The sequence below is a fragment of the Equus caballus genome, chromosome 4 (genome assembly GCF_041296265.1).
Source record: "Equus caballus isolate H_3958 breed thoroughbred chromosome 4, TB-T2T, whole genome shotgun sequence".
In the NCBI taxonomy this organism is placed as follows: Eukaryota; Metazoa; Chordata; class Mammalia; order Perissodactyla; family Equidae; genus Equus; species Equus caballus.
Genome location: NC_091687.1, coordinates 67,429,610 through 67,447,709, shown reverse-complemented (window position 1 = coordinate 67,447,709; position 18,100 = coordinate 67,429,610). Strand labels below are relative to the sequence as shown.

Here is an 18,100-nt window from a genome sequence, read left to right as displayed (position 1 = left end):
TTGAAGGAATAATCAAAGGTATAACATAAGGAAGCTTTCTTCAGCAGCCAAACAAATGGTTTAAACAGATTAAATTCATTACACTCCCAATTAAATCAAGGAAAGCAATATCATACAAATACATGATGGCAAACGTGGCATTTACAGAGAAAATGAAAAACATTCTATAAGCAACTAGACATAAAGAACTGGTTATTTACAACAGAACAAAAGTCAAGTTGTCCATAATTCTCTCCCCAGCAAACAAACATCAAATAGTAAAGAAATGACTTCCAGTCAAAGACGGCAAAGTAAAACTCTTCAAAACTCACCCAAAGCAGTAGAAAGTATGACAATAACAACCAACCCCCCCGACTCAAAAAAGGGAAATTGAACAAGGAAGTGAGCATAATCTCAATCAACAAACTTTGAGGCACATCTTTTCCTACGAAACATTTTAAATTTTGGACCACAATAAGATAGGATGCCAAGAGCTGACACATGCTACTCAGATCTCAACCAAAACAGAGTCAGTTTCTAGACCAGCATGATGAGATCTAAGAGCATAGGTGGGACTCAGGGGATACAACATCAGAAAACCACAGTGGAAGCAAAAGATGCATGCATCAATCAGTTAGCTTCCTAATCAATGAAGATAAGAGAACAAGCAGCAGCCACTGATTCTTAGCACCAAGGGCCTGTGACTAGGGATAGAGAGGGACTTCTGTTACACTCACCAGCCTCTTAAACCCTGAAAACTGAGTATGATGAGCTCCCAGAGCAAAGGGGAAAATAAACACAGTGAGAGGGTGAAAAGACTCAGCTGGTCCGAGCTTATTACTCTCTCCCATCACTTCCCACATGATTCTTCAGCAAATTGTTATCACCATTTTTCAAATGAGCAATAATTGCAAAGTAATTAACAGACCTATGTGTAAAAATTACAAATAAAGTAAAAGATGTAGAGATGAGGGAGATAGGACCATAAGCAAAAGGCAGAAAACATCCATACCAAGAACTTCCTAAGGAAACAAAAGAAGAAATCAGACAAATAGTTACCACTGTATCAACTAAATGAAAGAAACACAATTTTTCTTTGTTTGAAAAGTTCAAACAAAAGCTACAGGGATGAAGGTCACATTAGAAGCAATAATAAGAAAAAACAGAATAAACTAAAGAGAAACCCAAGGACAAGAGAGACATGGGGGAGAAATCACACAAATAAAAATAGGAAGAAAAAATACATACATATAATCAATCAAGAGATGCTAGATTTGGAAGATGATGGATGTAGAGCCAACATTTATAATAATAATATTGATCAAAAAAACTAAACTAGTAGAGCAGAACCAGTATTCAAAGGTATAGTGGAAGAAAACTTTCCTGAAATGAATAAAAACCTGAATCTATCAAATCTCACTTTGCCCCAGATCAAACTGATACAGAACTAATCAATTGTTAGATAATGTTAATGAATACTAATGTTAGTCCTGTAAGGATTAAACAAATAAATCAAATATGAGCATCCAGGCAGAAAAAGTAATTCATTCAATAAGAAGTTTAAAAAAAAAATTTAAGCCAGTCTCAGACTTCTCCACAGCAACTGTCAACACCAAAAGAAATGTCCAAAATTCTGACAGAAGCTAAGATAACCTTCAAGTATAAAAGCAATAAACAATTCTCAAGAATGCAAGAAGACTTATAAGGCTTTCCTCAAAAAATACTGGATGATTAAATTCAACTAACCAAGAAGTGAATCAAGATAATTCAGGAATAATAAAAGAATTGGTGGTGAGCCGTGAGTTGATTTAGATACATGGATAGGATGAAAAGGACTCTGAAAATTGTGATTACTAAAATGTATGTAAATGTTTTAAACTTTGACAAAATAAATAATAATAAGATACCAACAATATCAGGCAAGAAGAGAGGAAGAAGGCATAAGTATGCCGCTTTCTTTATTTTTCATAAGAGGGAGTCAAGGGACACTGCCAAAAAGTGAAATGCAGTTTTAAAAAATTGAAAATATCAATCTTTTACTTTTTTTCTTTTCCTGTTTAGAGGGCTCTTTTAGAAACTAAAATATACTGTTGTGAATAAACATTTATGTAAAATTCATTTATTCCTCCCATTTTATCTGTTTCTTTTTTCTGTTAGAATATAAGGCAATAAAATTATATTTAAAAAACATTTGATCCTGCTTTGTAAATTTTACTCTATGTCTATACTTGCATATGTGTAGACAAAAATATCAGGCTTGATGTTTGATAGCTGCTAACAAACGTTAATTCTGGATGGTAAGATTGAGGTAACTTTGGCGGAAGAATTGTTAGTTTTATTTTTTGTTTTCTTACTTGTACCTTTAAATAATGCTTGAGTTTTAAATAATTCAGCTCTATACTTTTTACAAAAATCACAGTTACTCTTTTCCACAAAAGTTATTTATAAAAAATATAAAGGAGCAACATCAATAAAATTTGAGGGAAAAATGTGACAATACACTTTTACAACACCTTAAACCATTCCTTGGAACATTAAATCAGCCTATTGAGAGAGGAAGCAAAATTAATAAGTTAAAAAATTGTAATCCATGATATAAAAAGAAAAGCAATCTTCAACAGATAAAGAAAAAAATTAAAATTACTATAGGTCTAGATAAAAAGTGAATACAAATTTTAAAACAGTCTGGAAAAAGGGATTAGAGGGGTTTAACAATAATAATTTATAGCTAAAACTTTATGTTACTGTAGCAAAGAACAAACAGTAAGAAAGCGTGTGTGGGTGTGTGGAGATGAATATGTATTAGAACAAACACATGTACACACCCACGTCTGTGTATGACGGTGGTGGAGGGAATGGGGAAATAGGAAAAGAGAAAGAAGTGTATTAAACACCATGACTATCATGGAGAGAAAGATTCACTTCATTTTTGGGTTATGGCAACACTGAAAAGTAAACACTAATAGAAACAAAGAAGAGATATGTATGTGTGTGTACCACTCAAGACATGGGAGAATCCAAGTACAAAGAAACCTCAACTCACATACAAAAGACGGAAACCAAAGGAAATAGTATCACAAGTAGAGAATGCCATACAAGATGAAAAATGACCAAATATATTGATTGTAACAATTGTACGTGGGTTAATTAAAGGACAACGGTCTTCAAAATGGTTTGAAAAACCCAATCAAATTCTGTTTACAAGAGATACATTCAAAATAAAGTTATAAGTTAAAGAAGCATAGACAATAGCATACCAATAGTTAATAACAAAGTGAACTCAAAGCAAACAAAACAAAACAAAGAAGCAAACAAAAAATATTAATTTTTAATTAAAACAAATTTTAAATTTAAAACAAAATTTTTAAAACTCACCAAAACAAATAAAATAACTATCATAATCATCAGCTGAATACATAGAACTAGAATATATAAACCAAAAATGCTTAGATATTCGACAAAAAATTGATAGAAAAATATAGTAATGAAAGACTAACATTGCAGTCCTGCACTGTGACAGATTAATAGAGAAAAATATGAATAAGAATGCAGAAGCTCTGAAAAATCAGAATTCATGCTTTACCCTAATTCCAGGAATATTTACAAATTTTATGTAGCATTATTAAGCCACAAAGAAAATCCTTAAAAATATAACATAGCAAAAAGTGTATATACAAGTCGATATTCTTTTTCTACAAAGCATAGGAAAAAAAAGATGACAAATTAACAGCAAAAGTTAAAACCAAAAAAGAAAAAGTCACTTTGAAATTTAAAAACTCTCCTAATAAATTTGTTCTCAAAGAAATAATATCCGTCTGTTTACGAGTCTCAATTTTTTCATATTTTAAAAAGGTTTTTCAACTAAAAACTCTTATAAGGTCTTCCTAGACACTCCTCCTCCTGACACACACAAAGCCCAATGATTTTTATGTTTTTACCAAGATATACCAAACGTTCAGCCATCCTGGTGGTCTAGTGGTTAAGATTCTGGACTCTCACCACAGTGCCCCAGGGTTCATCTTCCTGGTCAGGGAAACACATCACCCATCTGTCAGCTGCAGGGTCACCCTCAGGGGACAGGTTTCAGTGGAGCTCCCAGACTAGGAAGAAGGACCTAGCCACCAATTGTCAAAAAATTGGCCACGAAAACCCTATGAAGAGCTGCAGAGCACGGTCTGATACGGATACAAAAAGACCAGGCAGGGTTCTGCTCTGCTGTACAGATGGTCACCAGGGGTTGGAATCGACTCCACGGGTGCTAACAGCAAACCACATGTTGAGCTGACTGATCAATCAGTGTGATATGCAAAAGTAGAAAAGGTCCCTGCTTTAAAGGAGTGCACTGGGGAGAAGTCACCAACAAAATATAAGAAGAAAGAGACCAGTGTATTTGTAGAGACGGAAGGCTTTCTTACGTGACTTGTTAGGACCCTAAGATAGAAGAAATTTGAAAATCTAGAGAAGAAACGGGGGAAATATTCTGGTCAAGAATACCATATCAATGAAGGCTAAAGAATAAAATGTTAAATACTGAAGTTATAATAAGTTACTGTAGTGGATATAGCCTAGGAAGAAAAACACTGAAGTACTAGACCAAATTGTTTATATTAAAAAATGAGCTGCAATAAGATTTTAAAGCGCTATGGCTGTGGCTGCCAGCTAAAGTTTGGAAAGGTCCTCATCTCTAATGTTCATTCCACTTATGGGTATATTTCATACCTCTAGAGAGAATAACGTTACCGATAAATGATGATCTTTATTTGCCATTTGGGAAACTGGCCACAGCAGAGGTAAGATACTCGGCAGACTTCCATAGCTACTTCATGAAATAAGAGGAAAACAGTAATAGCTAAGAATTTAAAGAACATTGTCACATTCAGGCTCTTCTGATTCTGTAACTTTTATCGTATTTATTTCATATTCCCATAGTCTAACCCACAAAATTTAAAATAAACTAAAAGAACACTATCTAATCAAGAATGCCATTTACCCTGAAAAGAAAGAAAGAAACAGACAGATTTAGCAGTGCTTTATAATAAACAAGGTAGAAAGGACTAGGACTGCCAAGTAGATGGGAGTGGGAGGAAATAAAGCATCTTAGTTTCTGAGCAAAACGCTGTTATTAAGTATAATTGCATCAACTTGATCCAAATCCAATATTTCTTATTCATTGAAAAGAAGCATATTAAAATAGCAGCAATTTCCTTTACAAATAAACACATTCAGCCAAGGAAGTTTCTACCAAAAAAGTTTAACTCTAAAAGTAATAAAAAACAGAAGCAAAATTATTTCAGTGCTTCTAATTTCAAATAATAACTTCTAAATATAAATATGCTACAGCTAAGTCAGTAATAATCACTGTATCACTGTTAAAATTCTACTAAATACTGCAATGAAATTCTTTTAAACAGTCTAACCCTATATTTTTATGTTAAAGTATATAAAATAAGAAAAGTCTTCCATTAAATAATAACAATTTATTGCTCTACATTAATTAACTGTGGAAAACACTAATGGCAATATTTGCATTTAATTGTTTATAATCATGATCTTGAAAATCTATGAGAAATAGGAAGCTTCCCTCACAAGCACCTAAGTTTAGATGTGACAGGCTACTTTTGAATGTAAGTATCTTGATGCATACTATACGGAAATTCGGTTTTGTAATAATTTCAGTTACTGTTGGACTCATGACTTGAAAGTTGCATCTGGACCAGAAACTATAAATTAACCATAAATATCTGCTGCGAAGCCATATCTTTGAGCCTCCCTGAGTACAGTGACTCTTGAAATAGGCACATTCCTTGTAAATAATTTACGTGTAAGGTAAGTATTTCAACTAAATGTTCTCAACAAGTTCTTTCTATCCATCACTCTCCCATGCCCCACATACACACAAAAACCACAATGACTTTTTAGCATTTAAAGATACTGTTTCCTGAGGGGTGTGAAGACTCTAAGCCAAGATGGGCTGCACACCTACCAGTGTAGATCTGTCTTCTTGCACCTGAGCTGTCACTTGGGGGGCCAAAGAGAACAGCACTTGGATGGATATATGGACTGCTGCGAGAATTACTCTCGCAAAAGAGAAATATTTGATGTTGCCCTGCTGGCAAGATGTTTTTCCTGTTCTAAATCCTTCTAAGTAAATCTGATGCAAAATGTCTGGTGACTCTGAGTGTTTCATTGAACTTAAAAGACCATCTGTTGGACATTGCAAAAGCCAAACTCAAAATTTCAAATTTTTCTTCAGATACAAAATAACTATAACTTGTGTTAAGTGCATAACAATTACATGATGGTATTTTCTCATAAAACATTAGAAAGCAACTTCTTTTAAAAATATTCAATGTTTTCAAAACACTGTTTCCATTTTTCCAATATTCAGGCTTTAGATTAACCCTTAACACAAACATGAACATCCTTCATTGAGCTCCAACGATATTTCACACTCGACCTCTTAATTTGGGAGATTAGTCATATTGATCAGATACTATAGGTGTCACTGAAAATCCTACATATGGTTTTTAAATGTGTAATAAAATAATCTAAATGAGAACAACTGAATAGATCTGGGAATCTATGAAGCTTTATAGAAAGTTGTGCTTCTATACATTTACTGAGATTTTCAATTCCTAAACATAATCTAAGATGCAAAAGAGTTTGCCAGGATCTTGCCTTTTATACTGATAACCTAGAAAAATTACACACACTTAGATGTCTCATTTCTCTCATTTTTTTATAAAATTCATAAATTTAATGTTGACATATACTTTGTCTTTCATTTTAAATGCAAAGTGGCCCCATTTAAAATCTAAACTGTCTAAAACACATAATCACTAGAATTCTGCATCACTTGACATAATAAAGTTTAAAACAAGTTCTGAAGTGTAATATTCTCACAGCCTATTAATAAATGATCTGTAATTGGAACCCATCAAAAGCTTGAAGAAATCCTTTTCTATTTTAAGGAAAATAATCTATCAAGCAAACCATTTTCTTGAAATCTTCAATATACAAAAGATATCTTGCCAGAATGAAAATGATTAATGAGGCTAATTAAGGCTTTTTTATATCCTTCTTTTTCAATAAAGTTATATGTTAAGTTATTTCTATTGTTGACATTCATACTACAATGTCACTTGTCATTTTCTAGTAAAATCCCTTGTCATTTTTTCATAAAACTTCTAGAAAATTCCTTGACTGAGATCCTCTAAAAAAAAAAACTATGTTAAATTAAATCACTTACTGCAAACAGCCCACTCTTACTGCTACAGGAACGTGGGGAAGTTGAGTGGCCCACTTCAGTGTCACATCCTGATAAATATGCAACATGTTATTATGGTTTCCAATCAAAGTATTTATTGTTCCTTCAGAAACTGTAGGTTAAAGATAAAGAGAATAATAAGAAAACAGTTATTTGCAAGAGTGTATTATACCTCTTTTAGGATATTAATGATACAAACTAATACTCATAGCTTTATCTTAACGAATAAAGATTTTAATAAAATAATATTTTTCAACTTTAAGCTACCAATATCAAAAAGAACAAGAATCATTTTACAGAGTTGGAAACTGTAACTAGAGAGTAGCCAACATTTTTTCATTTCATTTAGAAAGCATGAATTTCATTCACATTTAACACATTTAAGCTAGTGAGCTTAAGCATTCACTACAGATAAGTCATTCTATTAGACATTACTATGCTCCATTCTGCTTGTAAAAGAGTCTCATGTTCTCTTGGAAGCATCCTGAACAGCCACATTACAGAAAGCATTAATGTCTACTGGAGGCCAATTCTACTAGTCATTTTGTACAAAGTAAAATGACTGACAAAACCAAATGTGTGATTTATATCAAACTTCTATTCAAACTTTGCAAGTTAAAGTTTCCACGACATGTTCACTATAAAACTATTTTCCTAGATTTTTAAAATATATTTGTGTGAATGTGGCTTTTTCAGATGTATATAACATAGCCTTGACATATGGGAAAGATAAAAGAAAATCTGTCTACACACCTGAGCAATATGGGAGAAAACAACTTGGGCTACAATCAAGTTTCTTCATGAATCGAATTTGCCCATTATCCTTAAGGCAAAAAAAGTTTCTTTCACCAAGAACAAAAACAGATGATGCTGACTGATTGAAAGAGACAATACATATATCAAGGGCTTGCTCGCCAATATTTAGAGTCCAATCCACCTGCAAAGCAAAACCTCAGATCAATTTAGTAGCTAAAAACAGAACATTTCAGTCATTTTCATAACGATACAATTAAGAAACTGCTTTGTGATAAAGCAGACATAAAGTTTGGCTAATTTTCATTCACTTTTTTTTTTTTTGGCTATGACCGTATTTCTGATATTTTATAGACTCTTAGCAGATTTTGCCTCATCTTTTACCAGATGATAATAGCTATTCAGTGGTTCAACAATACTCATAACAAATTTAAACAAGGACGGAAAAGATCGGTACATTGAAAACTATAAAACATTGATGAAAGAAATTGAAGACACAAATAAATGGAAAGATATACTGGGTTCATGAATTGGAAGAAATAACATTGTTAAAATGTCCATACTACTCAAAGTGATCTACAGATTCAAATGCCTATCCAAATCCCAATGGCATTTTTCAGAGAAATAGAAAAACAATCCTAAAATTTGTATGTAACCACAAAAGATCCCAGATAGCCAAAGCAATTTTGCGTAAACAGAAAAAGGCTGGAGACATCACACTACCTGATTTCAAAATATATTACAAGCTATAGTAATCAAAACAGCATAGTAGTGGCATCAAAACAGACATATACACCAATAGAACAGAATAGAGAGCCCAGAAATAAATCCACACATTTATAGTCAATTGATCTTTGACAAAGGTACCAAGAACACACAATGGGGAAAGCACTCTTCAACAAATGCTATTGAGGAAACTGGATATCCACATGCAGAAGAGTGAAATTGGACTCCTATCTCACACCATATACAAAAATCAACTCAAAATGGATTAAAGACTTAAAATAAGACCTGAAACTGTAAAACTACTAGGAGAAAACACAAGGAAAAGCTTCTTGTCATTGGTACGGGAAATGATTTTTTTGGATATGATCCCAAAGCACAGGCAACAAAAGAAAAAATAGACAAATAGGATTGCATCAAACTAAAAAGCTTCTGTGCAGCAAAGGAAATAATCAACAGAGTGAAGAGACAATCTATGGAATGGGAGACAATACTTGCAAACCATACATTCAATAAAAGGTTAATATCCAAAAATACATAAGGAACTCAAACAACACAATAGCAAGAAAATGAACAATCCAATTGAAAAATGGGCAAAAGACCTGAACAGACATTTCTCAAAAGAAGATATAACAATGGTCAATAGGTATATGAAAAATTGCTCAACATCACTAATCAAAAGGGAAATGCAAATCAAACCACCGTGAGATATGATCTCATACCTGTTAGAAAGGCTATTATCAAAAAGACAAGAGGTGGTAAACGCTGGCAAGGATGTGGAGAAAAGGGAACCCTTGTGCTTGTTGGTGAGAATGTAAACCAGTACAGCCACTATGGAAAACAGTATGGAGGTTCCTCAAAAAATTAAAAATAGAAATACTATCTGATCCAGAAATCCCACTTCTGGGTATTTATCCAAAGGAACTGAAATCAGTATCTTGAAGAATTAGCTGCACTCTCCTATTCATTGCAGCATTATTCACAATTGCCAAGATATGGAATCAACCTAAGTGTCCATCAATGCATGAATGGATAAAGAAAACGTGGTACATACATACAAAGGAATATTATTTAGCCTTAAAAAAAGAAGTTAATTCTGCCATTTGTAACAGCATGGATGAACTTGGAGAACATTATGCTAAGTAAAATAAGCCAGGTACAGAGACAAATGCTGCATGATCTCATATGTGAAATCTAAAAAAGTCAAACTCATAGAAGCAGAGAGTAAATGGTGGTTGCCAGGGTCTGGGGGATGGGGGAACTGGGGAGATACTGGTCAAAGGGTACAAAGTTTCAGATAAGCAGGATGAATGAGTTCTGGAGATCTAATGTACAGTATGGTGATGATAGTTATAAAACTGTGTTGTATACTTGAAATTTAAGAGAGTAGATCTTAAATGTTCTTACCACAAGAAAAATAACTATATGAGGTGATACATATGTTAATTACCTTGATTTTGGTAATCATTTCACGATCTATATTTATATCAAAATATCATATTGTACACCATAAATATAAACAGTTTTTACTTCTCACTTATACCTCAATAAAGCTGGAGGGGGAAAAAAGGGGTAGCGGAGAGGGTGGGAGAATACCCCATGTAAAGTGAGCTACCTGTACAAAAGTTCCATCAAGGAGAAGGAGGCACCATGCTCGTTAAAAAATTTATATATATATATACTCATAATGAAGTTACCTGCTTCACTGAAAAATTTCCATAAGAAATCTATTGTGTTTACTTCACAAATCAAATGTAATAATCAGTAGTACAGACAGGATCCTCTACACATATGAACTACTCCAGGGTACTCATCTCTGGAACATGGTCAATGTTTAATAAATGCTCCTTAAAATAATGAAAGAATGAATGTAAAATGGGCATGTAAAAGAATAGTTCTTCAGAATTCAGCTCCAAAGCAATTAATATTTCCAAATCAAGAAAATGAAAAAGAGCAAAGGTATACTATTTTGAAAATCATTGGCTGACAGGCATATATTGTATATGGCAATGACAGTGAGATAGCTGCCCAAAAATATCTAGACAAAGAGGAAATAAAATTGCCCTCAAAGTTAGACTATAGTCAACATATAATGGGTCACAAAAGAGATATGAAAAGTCACATTAAAGATACAGATGGATTTCTGGCCATCAAGACATGATTTAGGTATTAATCTATCTACTTGAGGTATTAAAATATCTGAAGTAGGTATGAAACATAAGTGGGGCTGGTCAGAGAGACAAATATTGTCAATGTGTATATAAAAACAATCTGGAGAAGGGAGACAGCATAGTAAATATAGGTGAATGCATCATTGTCTTAATCTGAATTAGAATTTAACCCAAGAAATCATTTTATTACCATTTAGTTCAAGGGTAGCTTATCTAGAAAAGATTCCACTAGACCAAGACATGAATATTAGCCCCTGGCAGTTACATTTCTCATTACATTTTATAGGCTCCCATTCTAGCATTATATATGTGTCTGTAACTTGGGCTGATGTGCCCCTGACTCAGAGATGACAATTCATTCAGAGAGGACAGGCAAATCAAGTCTCTGAGGCCACAGGCTGAGATCCAGCTGGCAAATACTTTGAATTCACTAGGTACTGAGTTCCACTCTCTGTGACCTCTCATCATGGAAATACACCACATTCTGAATTAATGAGTCTCAAAAAACACGGAAGTTTACTAAGAACAAAAATAAAAAAATTCTTCCACTTCCAGCCAAGATGAAGTAATAGGAAAAGAAATTACCATCCCATCTGAAACAATCATAACATGGACAAAATACACAAAACAATAGTTTGCAAGGCACTGGACATCAGACAACAAAGGAGAGCAATCCCTTAAAGACAGAAAGCAAATGAGGCAAGTGGTAGGATTGCTGCAGCCATGAGAGAGTTTTCAGGCTGTGGCACAGGGAGGGAGAACCCAGGTGGAGCCCAACAGACTCCCTGAGTTGAGAAGATGGAAGCTGAGAGTGCAGAGAAAGCAAGGCAGTTAGAGTTCGCAGGACAGTATACCACAGAGGAGAGAGCAGCACAGGGACAAAACTCTGAGATCTGCAAAGAATCCTCCCAAATAATTTAGCAGAATACTTATCAGCACATTCATGTAAGGAAACTACCCAAGGCCAGGGAAAGAATCACCCAAAAGGATTAGAGGTAACAGTGCTCAGCATTCACACAGAGCCTGGAATACTGCCTACACCTGCCAGTCAGACCGGAACACCTCATAATTCAAAGGGAACTGGGGAGAGCACTCAGAAGGGTCTTGCCTCAGAAGCAGAGAATAAGTAGCCTAGAATGAGCACTGCTCTGGTCCCACCTAAGAAGTCTTAAAAGCCACCCAAAAGGATCCCAAGTAACTTAACTGCATCCCAGCCTAAGCACAAGAACAGTTACAGAACTTCAAAAATATCTAGCACCCAACAAAGTAAAATTGACTATATCTGGCATCTAATAAAAATTACTGGGCATGTAAAGAAACAGGAAAATGTGATCCACAATAATGAGATAAATAAATCAAGTGAAACTGACTCAAAACTGATACAGACGTTAGAATTCAAAAACAAAGGCATTAAAACAATTACTATAACTGTATTCTACATCTTCAAACAGTTAAGTAGAGACATGGAAGACACAAAAAACATTGAACTTTAGAAATGGAAACTATACCAGATGGGAATTAATACCAGATCAGACACTGCAGAAAAAAGATTACTGACCTTGAAAACATAGCAGTAGAAATTACTCAAAATGAAGTAGAGAGAAAAGAATTTTTAACAAATGAAAAGAAGAACCAACCCCATGGCCGAGTGGTTAAGTTCACATGCTCTACTTTGGCGGGTTTCACCAGTTTGGATCGTGGGCATGGATATGGCACTGCTTGTCAGGCCATGCTTAGGTGGCGTCCCACATAGCACAACCAGAAGGACCTACAACTAGAATACACAGCTATGTACTGGGGGGCTTTGGGGAGAAGAAGAAGAAAAAGAAAGACTGGCAAGAGATGTCGGCTCAGGTGCCAATCTTTACAAAAAGAAAAAGAAAAGAAAATCTGGGAGCTGTGAGACAACTTCAAGTAGCCTAAATGTGTATGTAATTGGAGTCCCCAAAGGAGAGGAAAAAGATGGAGGACAGAAAAAGTACTTGAAGAATTAATAGCCAAAATTTTCTAAATTTTATGAAAACTACAAATTCACAGATGCAAGAAACTCAACAAATCCTAAGCACAAAAGAAAAGAAATAAAAGAAAACTACACAAACCATATCATAATCTAATTGCTCAAAACAAGTGACAAGAGAAAATTTGAAAAGCAGCCAGAGAAAAAAGACATTACGTACAAAGAAACAAAGATAAGGAAAACAGCAGATTTCTCATGAGAACAATGCAAGCAAGAAGATAGTGGAGCAACCTCTTAAATTACTGGCGGGAAAAATCTTTCAATCTAAAATTTTATACCAAAAAATATTTTTAAACAAAGGCAAAAATACTTTTATAGACATACAAAACCTGAAAGAATTGATCACCCACACTGAAAGAAATGTGAAAGGAAGTCTTTCGGGAGGAAAGAAAATGACACCAGATGGAAATATGGAGCTACAGAAATTAATGAAGTTAAGTTACCAGAAAAGGTAACTACATGGGTAAATATATGATATTTTTCTTATAATTTAAATCTCATTAAAAGATATTGACTATTTAAACAAAAATATAACAATGTAATATGGAGTTTATAGTGTATATAAAATTAAAATATATGACAATAGCACAAAAGCTAGAAGGTGAGAAACAGAAGTATGATTCTCATACTATATGTGAAGCACTATAATACCAACTGAAAGCAGACTGTGATAAGTTAAAGATATACACTGTTAACTCTAAAGCAACCACCAAAATAACAACACAAAGAGTTATGGCTAATAAGCCAACAAAGATAAAATAGAATCATAAAAAATATTAGGTAACTCCAAAAGAAAGCAGAAAAACAGGAAAAAGCAAACAAGGAACAGATGGGACAAATAGAAATCATATGGCCAGATGATAGACTTAAATCTACCCATATCAATAGTCATATGAGCTGTAAATGGTCTAAAAAACCCAATTAAAGGGAGACCATATCACATTGGATAAAAAAGCAAAAGACCCAACCATATGCTGTTCACAAAAAATGTGCTTTAAGTACAAAGACACAAATTGATTAAAAGTAAAAAGATGGAAAAAGACTATCAAGATAACACTAATCAAAAGAAAACTGAGTGACTATATTACTAACAGATTAAGTAGGTTTTAGAGCAAAGACTACAGAGCAAAAGGATAAAGAGGGTGATTTCATAAAGAAAGGGGAGGCATGTTCATTGAGACATAACAATCTTAAATGTTTATGTACCTAATAACAAAATTTTATAAGACATGAAGCAAAAGACTGATAAAATTGCAAAGAGAAACAGACAATCCACAATTACAGTCAGAGATTTCAATAGCCCTGCCTCAGTAACTGACAGAAATTAGTCAAAAAAACTAATAAGGACATTCTTTTCAGGTACGCACTGAAGACTGACCAAGATAGACCATAACCTAGGCAATAATCTCAATAAACTTAAAAAAATTCAAGTCATACAAAGTATTTCTCTGACCACAATGGAATTAAATTAAAAATCAACAAATAGTTAAAAGGTAGCTCTGAGTAACATAGGCAGCTATTAACTGTCTTTCCACAACTACTTTATTAAAAGCGTTCCACTGGATAAATTTGTTTCTCTGCAACAGATTTAATAACGTTCCACTGCATCACAGTCCCGCCAACTGACTGTGGTGTAATGAAAGGAAGTTTTACTGCTGTTTCTTACTCCATTAATTACTGGAGAATGCAAAAATCACTCAACTGCAATTGACTTCAAAATACATCCTCCATGTGGCACAGAGCAGTAGCAATAAATATTTGCAAATAAATGAGGGAAGAATATTCTAGACTGAAGGAAAACCATATGCAGTAGCCTAGAATCAAGAAGAGTCATGGACTATTTGGAACAGTAAGAAGCCCCATGTGGCTGGAGTGCAGAACCTAAGGGACAAATAGAAGACTTCCATTGAGGAGAAGGTCAAGGACAATTTGATCACCATCATCATTGTCACCTTCATCATCCAGATATTTTGCTAAGTGCTTTACACATATTTCTAATGGTGACCTTGTAAATAGGCATTATCACCATTTTGCAACTGAAACTTAACAAAGTTAACAAACTTGCTCAAAATAAGTCGTAAGATAATGTTATAAACATTATGATCTCAATAAAATTACTTGAAAAAAAACGTAAAGTATAGCTCCCAAGATCTGACTCAAAAGTCTATGTTTTAACTATAATTACCATGGTGCCTCCAAATTTTGTGCAAAATTCTATTTGTATTTGTTGTGCTCTTTCACCTTTTACTATCTTGAGAAATGCTGTCATCTCGTTCTTGACTCTTTCCAAGTTAGCCTTCCTTTCTACCATCTCCGTTAACTTCTGTATCCTAACACAGATTATTAGTCTTCTCTGATAATTCTTTTTTCCTTAGTATACTAAATTCCACGTTGTTTCTTCATTAAGTTCCTTGCATGTGTGTCCTTCTCAAATTTACTTTACTGTTTCCATCATAATTTTCAGTTCCTTCTATTTTTTGCCTTCCTGTCTATGGAGGCTCCCAGGATGAGGAAGAGCTCACAATCATCATCTGTTCCCTAATTCCCATTAACCTGAGAATTTATCATTTACAACTTTTCTTCAAACTACTTTTCAAGTTATCAAACTTCCACCTTTGTCTTTGAGCTAATTTTATCTTTGTGAGCTATAAATTTTTATGCTTTACTTATGTATTTGGTCACATACCTACTAGTAGCATTATTTTTGCCTTTTAAAAGATTTTTTTAGTTTTCCTCTTTTTATTTTGTTTATAATTACTTCAGTTAAAGGTGACACCATCTGGAATGTAAATTAGTGCAGCCATTATGGAAAACAGTAAGGAGAGTCCTCAAAAAATTAAAAATAGAAGTACCATACGATTCAGCTCTTCCACTTCTGGGTACTTAGCCAAAGAACACTAAAACGCTAATTTGAAAAGATACATGCACCCTTATGTTCATTGCAGCATTATTCACAATAGCCAAGACTTGGAAATAACCTAAGTGTCCATCAATAGATGAATGGATAAAGAAGATGTGGTATAAACACACACACACACACACACACACACACACACAATGGAATACTATTCAACCATAAAAAAGATGAAATCTTGCCATTTGTGACAGCATGGATGGACTTTGAGGGTATTAACTAAGCGAAATAAGTCAGATGGAGAAAGAAAAATACCGTATGATTTCACTCACATGGAAGATAAACAAACACAAACATAGATACAGAGAACAGACTGGTGGTTACCAGAGGGGTAGGGGGTGGAGGGGCAGAGTGAAAGGGGTAAAGGGGCATAGGTATACAGTGATGGATGGTAACTAGACTTTTGGTGGTGAAATTTATATAATGTTAATATATAATATTAATCCATATAATATAACATTACACTAACATTATGTAAACTTATATAATGTTATAAATCAATGTTACCTCAATTAAAAAAATGAACTTTGAACTCTATTAAAATGATTTGGTTTTCTCCTTTGAGCCTATGAGATTATTTATAGTAATAAACTTCTAAGATTGTAAATGAAAAAAAAGTAAAAAAAAATAAATTTTTTTAAAAAGTGACCCCATCTGTACTCTATAATTCTAGGGCTATAACTATATAATCTGATATATTATGACCTATGACCAGGCATGTGTCTCTATTGCTCAATATTAGCCAACTAAATCCTTTGATCACTGATATAATAATTTTAAAAAACACAGAAAATAAAAACATAACAGAAAAGAGAAATCGCTGAAATATATATATATATTTTTAATTTTCTTCCCAGGAATTCTAATCTTGAACAAACATCTGTGATTAGATATATCATTACTGAAATTTTTATATATTAAAATAAAGGCCTTACAACTAGTCTTTTTCCAGAACCAAGTTTTTGCTGTTCAGTCTCCTGTCTTTTATCTGCGTCCGTTGCAAAAGCAAGTACTTGGTACCTGTTTGAAAGAAATGGAATAATTATAAGTGATTTTATAGTGTAAAAGTGTAGATTATTTTAAGCTTTAAAAGCACATAATCTTGGGGCCAGCCTGGTGGCACAATAGTTAAGTTCACGTGCATTGCCTCAGTAGTCTGGGGGTTGCAGGTTTGGATCCCAGGTGCAGACCTACACACAGCTCATCAAGCCACGCTGTGGCAGCATCCCACATACAAAACGGAGGAAGACTGCCACAGATATTAGCTCAGGGACAATCTTCCTCAAGCAAAAAGAGAAAGACTGGCAACAGATGTTGGCTGGGGGCCAATCTTCCTTACCAAAAAAGTAAAAATAATTTAGTGCCTAGTACAGCATCTGGTATATATTAGGCACTAAATTATTGATTGATAGATTGACAAACATATAGACAGAGATTTATATAGAGAGATCAATCACCTAGCAGTTTATTTGGTATGTAATAAATTCTCAATAATGGACATTATGACTTTCTATAAGTATTTTCAGCTTTTATTTCAATAGTAATGTTTAGCTCAAATCATTCTTAATAACAATTGATAACTATTATTCAATCCAGAAATGATTAATTTAGCCAATAAAGGTTAAATTCTATTTCCCATTAATTAATGGTATGTTGTTAGAGTAACAATCCTACTCTAAACGAAGAAACTTCAGGCTCCTATTGAACCAAAACTCCTTGCACTGTTCTTCCATAGTTAAGAGGAAAATTAATAAACAGATATATTCAGACACCTCATATGGTCTAAGAGAAAAATTCTGATAGTGTCAAAATCAGGGACCTGAATGAATAAAAGCAATGTGGAATATCTAAATGAGCACTGAAATGTACAGTGGTATTCAAATGTCACATGCCAACTCTTAGACTATCCTATCTTAATCAGCAATACTTCATTTGTAAAAAGCCTCCAATTTCAGTCGGAGGCAGAATGACTATGTATTGATAAACTCTGAAGGCATTTATGAAAATTAGTCTTATAGTTAATATGAAAGGTTACTTATATGAATTTCATTCATTCAACACACATATAATAGGGATCTAATACAAGCATTGACCATGGCAAAAAACTACTACACAGTCTGTATCCATCAGGATCTCCCAAGGTAACTGTGGAGATTCATGTACAAGTGAATAAGTATAAATCAGAGTGCCCTGTGCTAACAGAAGGTATGAACACAGTACCATGGGAGCAAGGTAGCAGAAACAAGTAACTGAGGTGGCGGAAATATACATGTTCT

At 33.8% G+C, this 18,100-nt stretch overlaps 1 protein-coding gene across 7 annotated transcripts in view; it reads right to left on the bottom strand.

The window, feature by feature from the left end:
• The window catches only part of BBS9 (Bardet-Biedl syndrome 9), a 422,348-nt gene that overhangs the window by 301,726 nt on the left and 102,522 nt on the right, over positions 1 to 18,100 (bottom strand). For all 7 annotated transcript variants that reach the window (XR_011437925.1, XR_011437926.1, XM_001500959.7 and 4 more), the window contains 3 exons: positions 16,760 to 16,844; positions 8,000 to 8,183; positions 7,229 to 7,358 (listed from right to left, as the gene is read on the bottom strand). Coding sequence is in view for 5 of the 7 variants with exons in the window: in XM_001500959.7 (XP_001501009.2) it covers positions 7,229 to 7,358; positions 8,000 to 8,183; positions 16,760 to 16,844 (399 nt within the window). In the remaining 2 variants the exon portion in view is untranslated. The remainder of the gene's footprint in view (positions 1 to 7,228; positions 7,359 to 7,999; positions 8,184 to 16,759; positions 16,845 to 18,100) is intronic.